Here is an 11,114-nt window from a genome sequence, read left to right as displayed (position 1 = left end):
TATTTTTCAATCAGAGATAAATAGTTCCCCAAGTACAACATGTTTCTATTTATACATTTTAGAATTAATAGTTATATTGTATCATATGGTATGTTATATTATAGAAAATAAGCGGTTCTGAGTTTTCAGTGTATTTACATTATACTGTGGGATGGGTCTTTCATTTGTGAATGAATTCTTGGAAGTTAAATAAATTATTTATATATTTAGTGAATTATATTATGTATTTATGGTTGTTGCATGGTCCTAAGTTAAACTGCCTTGAAAGTGGCAGTGAAAGTTTATTGTGATTTATTATGGGTTTTGCCCATGATATGTTTCCTTGTGTTTTTCTCTGGCTTGAGTAAGATAATGTAGCATTTTGGTGTAAATATACAGAATAACAAGCCAAAACTAGAGGCTAAGATGGCAAATATCTCCACAGCTACAGTAAATTTTCCAGGAGAACTGACATAAGCTGGGATAAAGGTGATCCAAACAGCACAGAATATTAGCAGACTGAACGTGATGAATTTGGCTTCATTAAAGTTATCAGGCAGCTTTCGAGCTAGAAAAGCCAAAATGAAACATAGGACGGACAGCAAACCAATATAACCAAGCACAGCCCAGAAACCTATAGCTGATCCTAGATCACATTCAAGTATTATTGTATCTAATGAATGGGTAATATTTTTATATGGCATTGGAGGGGCTAATACCAGCCACAGAGTACATATTATTACCTGAAAAAAAGTGCAACAGAAAACACTAACTCTTTGTAAGGGCAATGTACACTGAGGAACACTTGTACCAGGCACTGTGGCCTTGAAGGCCATTACCACTGCTATTGTCCTTGCCAGAACACAAGACATACAAAGGGCAAAAGTGATCCCAAATGCTGTGTGGCGCAACATACAGGACCACTCAGTAGGCTGACCAATAAAAGTAAGTGAACAGAGAAAACACAGAGACAGTGAGAAAAGCAGTAGGAAGCTCAGCTCTGTATTGCTAGCCTTCACAAGAGGAGTGTCTATGAAGTGGTAAAACATCAATGCAACTGCAATTGTTAAAGACACCCCAGTTAATGAGAATGCAGTCAAAAGTATTCCCATATTTTCCTCAAATGAAAGGAACTCCACTTTCTTGAGAACACACATACTGTGGTTTTCATTTGACCAGTGTTCTAAAGGACATTTGATGCATTCAGCAGAATCTAAAAAGACAAATAGAGCATTCTTATACACACACACACACATTTTTATTTATTTATTTATATTTTTTTAAACAGATGAACACAAGCATACATAATATTTTTGGATATATATTGTGCTATACTTGTAGTTTTTTATAAAAGGTGTTTGTGTCTTTATGTATGAAAAATGCTTGTCATCTCACCAGTAGTGCTGCTGATTTCTCCAGAAGGGCACTGCAAACATTCAAAGCAGCATACTGGTCTCCCTTTGATCACAGCTTGTCTGAAACCTGGCTGGCAGCTCTCACTGCACACTGAACTTGGTTTCTGCCATGTTTACAAATTCTTACTTTGTTGCACTTATTTTTACTTTCTTTTATGTCACTGACTTATCAAGTACTCAACATACATACATGATGTTATGTTCTACATACCGTGTGACTGTCTCCTGCCCAAACTATATTGATAGAATTCATGACAAACTGCTGTTCACTGGGTAGTGAGGCATCATAGTGTCCTACAGTAATAAAAGTTGTTTCCCCTGCTCCATTTTTCTGCCAGTTTACTAGTTCGTATCTTGCCGTAGGGTCTCCATTTTGGTCAAAGTATATCATCTCACCTGAGGCCATTGTGAAATTCACATTTTGAAGGGAATGCATTACCTGTGACCATTTTAAAATACTCTTAAAATGTGTTAGAGATTTATTAATAATATACCAAAAATAAATACATAATAATAATAAAGTAAATAATAATAATAAAAAATATATATTTACAATATTTACTTACTTGGCTGGAAACGATTAAATCCTTTGTTCCACATGTTATGTTTTCAGGTGCACCATTTGAGGTTTTGCAAGCCAATGTGTTATGCAAAGCATAAGCTATGGTGTAAACTGCCTTATATACATTATTTGAAATCCTTAGCTCAGATACATCTGTGAACTCATTACTCACATTACTCAGATTTTCAGAACCATTACAAAACTTCTCATGCTCAGTTTTAGGGCTAATTGTAGGAAAGAGACGGCATCCAAATGCCATCTCCCAAAATTCCCTCAGAAGAGCATTTGAAGGGTTTTGAGATGGATTGACCTGAAGGAGAAATTCTCTCAAGCCTGGAATTTTTGACTTGCTAATTGTGAAGCCAACTGCACCACCAAGGACTTTTGATACAATTTTGGTTGCCAAGTACCTCGCTGTAATCCAGGATTCACTGCCTACCCACTGTAGCCCGGTTACATTCTGTCTGATAATCTCCTCCAGCAACACATCCATTTCACCCTGTGCCAAAAATGCCACAATAACTTTAGCAGTGCCCTTTTTTATTACTTCAACAACCTTAGCAATCTTCTCTTTGGAATTTGTCCTCGATATGGCCTCTGAATATTCAATGCATACTCCTTCTCTCTCGGCTACCTCTACAAAGGTTGCCATGCCATTGTTTCCATAGTCATTATCACTTCTCACTGTCCCAACCCATGTCCAGCCAAAATGTTTGACTAGTTGGGCTAGAGCTCTGCTCTGGTAGAAATCACTGGGAATAGTTCTGAAGAAAGAAGGAAACTGCTTTCTGTTGCTTAGGCAGGCACAGGTAGCAAAATGGCTTATCTGTCAAACAGAACAGATGAAAATAAGAAAACATATTTATTTTCATCTTCAAATATCTTGTATATCAAATATCTTATAATTGGAAACAATTATTTCACTTTTATTTCACATTCATTTAGTTTATTTAGTCTATGTATTTCACCACAGGAATCCTGAAGGGCCCTGTTGCTCTGGACAGTACAATGGTTGAGGAAGACTCAGATTCTCCAATAATGGCTTTAACTGCTGTTTTTCCAGAGCAGATGTGCTGTGCTGTCGACTCCTGGCCATTCATCAGAGCCATTGATGATCTCATAGAGGCTAATGTGGAACCACAGCTGTCAAATATTTGGTATCCAATCGAAATGTTTGGGAGTAAGCTCGCCTTGCTGTTAATTTCTTCAATGGCAAAGATCATTGTCTGAGCAAAACGGAATTCTCTCAAATTAAGGCTGAGAGAGAGAGAGAGAGAGAGAGAGAGAGAGAATTTTTTTTAGGATGGTTTGTCTTGTTGCAACTGAAATAGTAACACACATCTTATTTTACAAAAATAAAATCTATTACACAGGTCATATATATTTACACTGTAAAATTAATAATACAGAAGCAGAGAGGTAACAAACCTGGTGCACATTAGGCGATGGGGTTTTTCTGTAAAGGATGGCATTTCCAAATGTATTTTGCTGTGAATTGAAAAAGCTCCTCCGATGATAATGTCTCCACCCTTGGACAGTAGGGGGTACTCTGGTTTCCCTATCATTCTACAGTTAACCTTTGTTTCCCCCTTTGTTTTAATGCTGCAAAGCAGCAAGAACCCAAAGACAAGCATCACAGAGACTCTAGGCCCTCCCTCACTCTTCTGATGATGATGAGTTTGTTTATATAGTGTTTGTCAGACTCATTATAAGCACATCATGAACAAAGTTATGTAATAATGTGGTGTAAATCTATCAAACACCAGTGATATCACAATGTTGTACAGGTAACCTTACCTTTCTTGTTTACCATTGATTTTGTCAGATTACAGACCAAACTGTATGGTAGAAAGATACAAGTTTGTCTCAAAATCATGAAACCTGCTTTTATGTAAGTACCAATGCAAATGTAAAATAAAAAATAAAAATAATAATAGTAATAAACCAAACAATATATATATATATATATATATATATATATATATATATATATATATTAGTGGTGGGCATAGATTAATTTTTTTAATCTAGATTAATCTCACTGTAATCTTGGAATTAATCTAGATTAATCTAGATTAAAATGGCTCATTTGAATTCTGCCAAGTAGATAAGTAAACAACTAGCAGTCATCAAGAATTTAATATTGATAATAACTAGTGGTGGGCGTTATCGGCGTTAACGTGCTGCGTTAACGTGAGACTCTTATCGGGCGATAAAAAATATCGCCGTTAATCTATTCTCAAAGTTGGGTTGGGAGCTGGATCTATACTACGCAAGCTATGATGACTTTCACCTTGATATTTTAGCGCGGATGTATAGCTGGCGAATAGCACTGTAGGGGCGAGCGAGTCTTGAACCTGTGTGTATGCGTGCTAACATGGATGCAGCTATGAAGCCGCCGGGTTTGCTTCAGGGAAAATTTATTTTTAAGAAGCTTCCCAATGGAAATCGGCAAGTCATTCTGTCTCTACCTTACATGGTCGTGCTCTCTGTATCGCGCGCACAGCGGAGTTCCGCCCCGGTTCGCACACACACACACACACACACACACACACACACACACACACACACACAAACAAACAAATGTAAGCGCACACACAAGTGAGCACACTCCCACTCCTATTTGTAAATATTAAGCCGCAAAACGTCTATTTAAATATGACTTCTGTGTGTCTCTGTGTTAATGTATGGCGCAGACGCGCGGGTTTGTTCACTACTCATACAGAAGACCGCGTGACGCTTGCGGCGATATTAACGTCTGTCGTCTCACTAAATGAGGACATAAATACATGAACAACATCTCCAGAACTGCTCTGAGAGTCACTTCATTAGCATTCGAGCGTTTCATTTGAGAAAAACTATCCTCACGGCAACCCGTCAAAATAAAAGTTTCACTTGAAGACATTGGGCAGAACGTAATAGGCTACTACTACTAAAACTATTAAAACCTTATCTTTAAGGAATAATCATACAATGTCTTCAATGTTATTATCAATATTAAATTCTTGATGACTGCTAGTTGTTTACTTATCTACTTGGCAGAATTCAAATGAGCCATTTTAATCTAGATTAATTCCAAGATTACAGTGAGATTAATCTAGATTAAAAAAATTAATCTATGCCCACCACTAATAATAACATTGAAGACATTGTATGATTATTCCTTAAAGATAAGGTTTTAATAGTTTTAGTAGTAGTAGCAGCCTATTACGTTCTGCCCAATGTCTTCAAGTGAAAGTTTTATTTTGACGGGTTGCCGTGAGGATAGTTTTTCTCAAATGAAACGCTCGAATGCTCATGAAGTGACTCTCAGAGCAGTTCTGGAGATGTTGTTCATGTATTTATGTCCTCATTTAGTGAGACGACAGACGTTAATATCGCCGCAAGCGTCACGCGGTCTTCTGTATGAGTAGTGAACAAACCCGTGCGTCTGCGCCATACATTCACACAGAGACACACAGAAGTCATATTTAGATAGACGTTTTGCGGCTTAATATTTACAAATAGGAGTGGGAGTGTGCTCACTTGTGTGTGCGCTTACGTTTGTTTCTTTGTGTGTGTGTGTGTGTGTGTGTGTGTGTGCGAACCGAGGCGGAACTCCGCTGTGCGCGCGATACAGAGAGCGCGACCATGTAACGTAGAGACAGAAATGACTTGCCGATTTCCATTGGGAAGCTTCATAAAAATAAATTTTCCCTGAAGCAAACCCGGCGGCTTCATAGCTGCATCCATGTTAGCACGCATACACACAGGTTCGAAGACTCGTTCTCGCCCCCTACAGTGCAATTCGGCTAGGTATACATCCGCGCTAAAATATCAAGGTGAAAGTCATCATAGCTTGCGTAGTATAGACCCAGCTCCCAACCCAACTTTGAGAATAGATTAACGGCGATATTTTTTTTATCGCCCGATAAGAGTCTCACGTTAACGCAGCACGTTAACGCCGATAACGGCCCACCACTAATATATATATATATATATATATATATATATAATAATTTTTTTCATACTTTTATTTACACTTTGTCAGCGCTTAGGTTTGATAGACCTCTCTTCTCCTGCACTATGCTTTGTTTTTGTTTTTTTCTGCACGTGCCAGCTGCATTGCGTTTTGCAATTAGCGTGGTCGTGCACACACACTTGCAGCTGTTTGTTATTTCATTCAATTGGCCAAATGACTAAACTCCAGACAGGCTCACTGGGCTCTGTCCTTCAGGTGCTTCAACTTCATGCTGTCTTACAAACTGGGTTCCAAGAACAGTAAGCCCGACGCTCTGTCCCGGCAGTTTGGCGAGCTTGTCGATGAGCCTCCTTCTGACACCATTTTGCCTTTGGGCCGTGTGGTGGGGGCCGTTGTCTGGGGTGTCGAAGGTTGGGTCAGGCGAGCTCTAGCTGGGGTTGTGGTGCTTACAGGGTGTCCGGCGGGTCTGTTTTTGTGCCTGACACCATCTTACAATGGGGTCACTCTTCCAAACTCATGTGTCATCCGTGTGTGAGGAGGTCACTTTATAGGTCCATATCCCTTCACCAAGGTTGTCAGTCCGATGGCGGTGCAGCTTCAGTTGCCTCATTCTCTTCGTCATGTCCATCGATTCTTTTATGTTTCTTGTGTCAAACCTGTCCAACGTTCTCCCCATACATGTTTGTCCTGCCTTCATCGTCAGGCAGATTCTTGGTTCCAGGCACCATAGACGAGGCTTTCAATATTTAGTGGACTGGGAAGGCTACGGTCTGAAGGAGAGATCTTGGGTCCCAAAACAAATATTCTTTGTTAACCCTCTGGGGTCGACAAACACAGATACGCGTTTTGTGACAGATTTTCCTGATAAGGCCGAAATGAGCTTGAATTACTCTGCCATTTTTGATCGTACAGATAAGAGCAATACACCATTCGAATCTGTAAGGGGTCTACATTTATTTGTATACACTCATAATAACAACTAAACTTTGTGCTTTTGAAGAATAAAGAAAACAAACAGGGTGCGCTCTCTGTCTTCTCCGTCTCCGGAAACTGCTTTTAGAAACGCGTCACTAAAATGAACTGTAACTCACCAAATACTCAGAACACAGACATGTGAGTTATATCTATAGAAAGCTTGAAGTGTCTACTTTTAAATGAAAGTATTATCGAAAACAAATATTCTGTGATGAAGTAATCCATATGAAACCAACATGATGTTCAGTCTTTCCCGTCTGACTCATTATCTCTAATGAAATCCCACCTGTTGGGCTTGCGCTGTTCATATGTAAATATCCACCTGGGACGTGTGCATGTGCAAATGCCCAACACAAACAAAGAGCGAGGAGATCCTTCATCGCGGCTACTGTTCATTTCTGGAAGAAGACGTGCTGAATAAAGGCAGGATTTCCCTCGAAAGAAGAACATGATTTCATCCAGTAGAGGAGATCAATCTGATGAGTAAGTAATGTTTCATTTTTGCATTAGTTAACGTGTTATTGTGACATAAACTTGAACACATTTACTAACAGTTAATTGGGTTTTTCCCAAACTACAACATGAATGCTACGCATCTAAGAATGTTTAGACCATGTTTATTAGTAATACTCTGTTCACAAATATATTTTAATAGTGTGCTAAACAATAACAATTAGTTTCTCAGATATAAAATATCCTTTTTTTATAGTACAAAGTAGGCTACATCCTTTTATAGTACAAAGCATGCGTGAGTCTATGGCTGCAGAATCATATCATAGGCTACTATAAAATCATACATACTAGGCTATCATAGTTGGGTTTTTCCCAAACTATAATTCCTGACTACAGTGTTTGAAATCGAATAAAACATTTCGAATATGAATGGCAATTCGTTATATTTAAATTTCTTGCTACGAGTCTAAGTATATTTAGAACATGTTTATTGTTAATGGCCTAGTCTACTCTGTTCAAATATATATATATACAGATGCTCCTGATATTAACATGCTCACAAGTGTTTTGTTTTTTTTTTTTTTTTTTGGTTGTTTGTATTTTATTGAATCAGATACCTGCACCACAGATGAATCCTGATGACTTTCTTCAAACTGTTTTCCTCTGAGAGCACTGTGCCAACATCAAATGTTCAACTACACTGATATTCTATGGTAAAATAAGCTCCTTGACTACTGATTATGTTTTTTTCTTCTTGAATCCATGGAAAGAAGCAGAAACACTTAAATAAAACACGTAAATATCAGGTATGATTTACTTGTTTCACTTGTTGGACAGAATCTGTTGCAGGAATGACTCAAAGTCTGTTCACATCTCTGTGGTTAGATCAATGTGCACAATGATGTGTATTTGATCTTCTTCATGTATGTTTTGATTATACGGTGTTGTAAATAAAATACAAATAATTAAAAAAAAACTTTTTTTCAATCTCCTCACATTCTCTCTTACCTGCCTCAAAGTCACAGTCACACTGATGGGCCATTAGAGGCCATTAGGGGAGGGCCCTTTGTCTCTCAGGTGAGACTCACTTAATATCCAAGGCCATGCCACTCCCTCGCATATAGTCTTTCGATCACAAAACATGTCTTTAAAAATGTTAATCAATATATATTGTTTTCTGTGAATGAGTAAGCAGAATGATTTTCATATCATTTTGAAGTAAATATTCCAGCCTACAAGACTGATTACTCAAAAGTCTAATTCAGGACTATTTAGTGTGCATTTTATGGCCTTATTTCAGCTACATTTCCCCCCCCAAAACTTACTAACCATGCATAATATTTTTTTTTACTAAAAAAAATGCAAACATGTACATCCATCTTGGTCACATATTATTGTAGCACAGTTTGTGCTGAATACAAAAAAATTGCATGTTGGTCAATAGGTTTTTAAATAGCTGAAATAAGCACAACTATCAGGGCATGTCAAAACATCTCAAGGGCCCCAAAATGACCTCAGACCCCAGAGGGTTAACTTGTATAGCATCTAGAATATTTAAAATATTGGGAGTGTCCATTTACAATAAGTTCAAATAGGCCACTGTCACAAATCCTGTCCGTGGCCTTATGTCCACTTACCACCAGAGGTCGCCCTACGATTACATTGACTCTTGCACTACACTACTGTTGCACGTCACCCACGGACTACAATACCCATCATCCATTGCACTGATGACACACACACAGCTGATTGCACTAATCACACAGCTGATTCCCGTCACATGCCTTACTTAAGCCATGGACTTCCTCTTCCTCTCGCGTATTGTATAGCGTGTATCACTGTGATAGCTACTTTACGGAGCCTGCTCTAGTTTTCATAGTCTAGTCATAGTCTTGCCTTGCCTGATTTCCTGGTTCCTGATTCTTGCCACGTATCTTGGATTAACCCTTTGCTTGCTGTTTCAGACTGTGTTTGGTCCTCACCTGGATTTATGTTCACGTTTATGGATTACCCCTTTTGTCAAGCCCTCTGGATTACATTTGCTGTCGTCTGACTCTAGTCCGGTTAGGATTGCTCTTTTGTCTTGCCTGTTCCATACCTGTTTGCTGATGTTTGACCCTGCCTGTGTTTGACTATGTTTCTAAATAAAAGCTTGCACATGGATCCGTACGCCTCAAGTCTCCTCGGCTCCTTTACAGACACCTTGTTGGCAGAAGCTACTTATGCTAACTATGCCCACCGATGTCTTGGATAGACAATACTACAAAAGACACCAGTTTATTAAAAGAAATAGTAGTGTAGTGCGTAGGGTACGGGGTGGTATCTTTCGACCCGCATTCGAATCCGCTGTTTGCTGAACTCCTCCTTCTCCCTTTTCCCATCACATCAGATCAGAAAGGCATTTATTTTTGAAAAGTAGAAATTAACCTCACAGGTATTTAATAACAAAGTGTTTGGAGTAGGCCTAGGTTTAGGGAGGGCGGCATCCATTTACTAATTTTAATTAAGTGTTTCTACTTCTTTCCATGGATTCAAGAAGAAAAAAAAAACAGAATATCAGTGTAGTTGAACATCTGATGTTAGTACAGCGCTCTCAGAGGAAAACAGTTTGAAGAGACATCAGGATTCATCTGGTGCTGGTATCTGATTCAATAAAATACAAACAACAACAACAAAAAAAAAACATTTGTGAGCATGTTAATATCAGGAGCATCTGTATATATATATATATATAAGTTTTGTAGCCACAGACTCACACATGCTTTGTACTATCAAAAAAAAGAGAAAGAAATCTTATATCTGAAAAACTAATTATTATTGTTTAGCACTTTATTAAAATCTATTTCTGAACAGAGTAGGCTATTAATAATAAACATGTACTAAACATACTTAGACTCGTAGCATTCATCATGTTACAGTGTACACTCATATTACTTTTATTGTTTTATATAGAGCATGAAAACATTGCGCCGTAAGACATTTAAATATAATTAATTGCCTATCATATTCAAAATGTTTTACATGATTTCAAACATTGTAGTCAGGAATTATAGTTTGGGAAAAACCCAACTATGATTTTGTAGTCATATAGCCTGGTATGTATGATTTTATAGTAGCCTATGATATGATTCTGATACGACTGACCAGATAACATGTTGATTTATGGATTGGGAGGAGAAACAGAGCAACACCCCGAGCTAAGATAATATCTAATTGGTCAATACACCATTTTTGGATGTGTCCAAAAACCCAGTTGAAAACTCATCATATATTCATATATTTCAGAGATCTATAAAAAATCATCTCAGGTAAGTGTATTTTTCCTTACCTCTCAGGCACAGTCAGGTAGGCGGTAGTATGTTCCCAATACATTCTTGTTCTCTCTCAACAATGCTCTAACATCAATCACAGACGGCAGTGCAATCTTGCTAACCAGCATTCTATGCACACCTCTTCAACTGCACCTCTCTCATTTTCTGCGGGTCTCTAAAATTGTCAGTCAGCTGTCAACAAACAGACTTTATTCCGGCCATTGTTTCTCAGACTACTCTTAGTATCTTGGGCTAGACTGAGACCTGGAATCGTTCAAAAGACTCAGCAACCCCTTCTGTTCCCTTGAACAACTTCCCTTTCTCTATGTATCACCTTCCTTGTTAACTGAGCACCTTCATTCTGCTGCCGCCATTTCTACGATTCCACCCATTTCAAAATGGTCCGTCAACAGCCTACGTCAAGCCCTCTCCAACTCCGGACTACATTTCTCCCGCAG

The 11,114-nt window shown here is 38.3% G+C and overlaps 1 protein-coding gene across 1 annotated transcript; it reads right to left on the bottom strand.

Annotated features, from left to right (window-relative positions):
* Positions 1–281: 281 nt before the first annotated feature.
* On the bottom strand, positions 282–3,599 carry LOC131524702 (extracellular calcium-sensing receptor-like). The gene is made up of 6 exons (XM_058751970.1): positions 3,385–3,599; positions 2,925–3,213; positions 1,961–2,782; positions 1,606–1,833; positions 1,375–1,498; positions 282–1,192 (listed from the first exon to the last, which is right to left on the bottom strand). Exons 1-6 carry the CDS (start codon positions 3,588–3,590, stop codon positions 282–284), a joined length of 2,580 nt encoding a protein of 859 aa, XP_058607953.1. The 5' UTR covers positions 3,591–3,599.
* Between the last annotated feature and the right edge of the window lie 7,515 nt (positions 3,600–11,114).

The sequence above is a fragment of the Onychostoma macrolepis genome, chromosome 18, assembly GCF_012432095.1.
Source record: "Onychostoma macrolepis isolate SWU-2019 chromosome 18, ASM1243209v1, whole genome shotgun sequence".
NCBI classification, from domain to species: Eukaryota; Metazoa; Chordata; class Actinopteri; order Cypriniformes; family Cyprinidae; genus Onychostoma; species Onychostoma macrolepis.
Note: the sequence above shows the minus strand (reverse complement) of the source record. Positions and strands in the feature narration are given on the sequence as shown.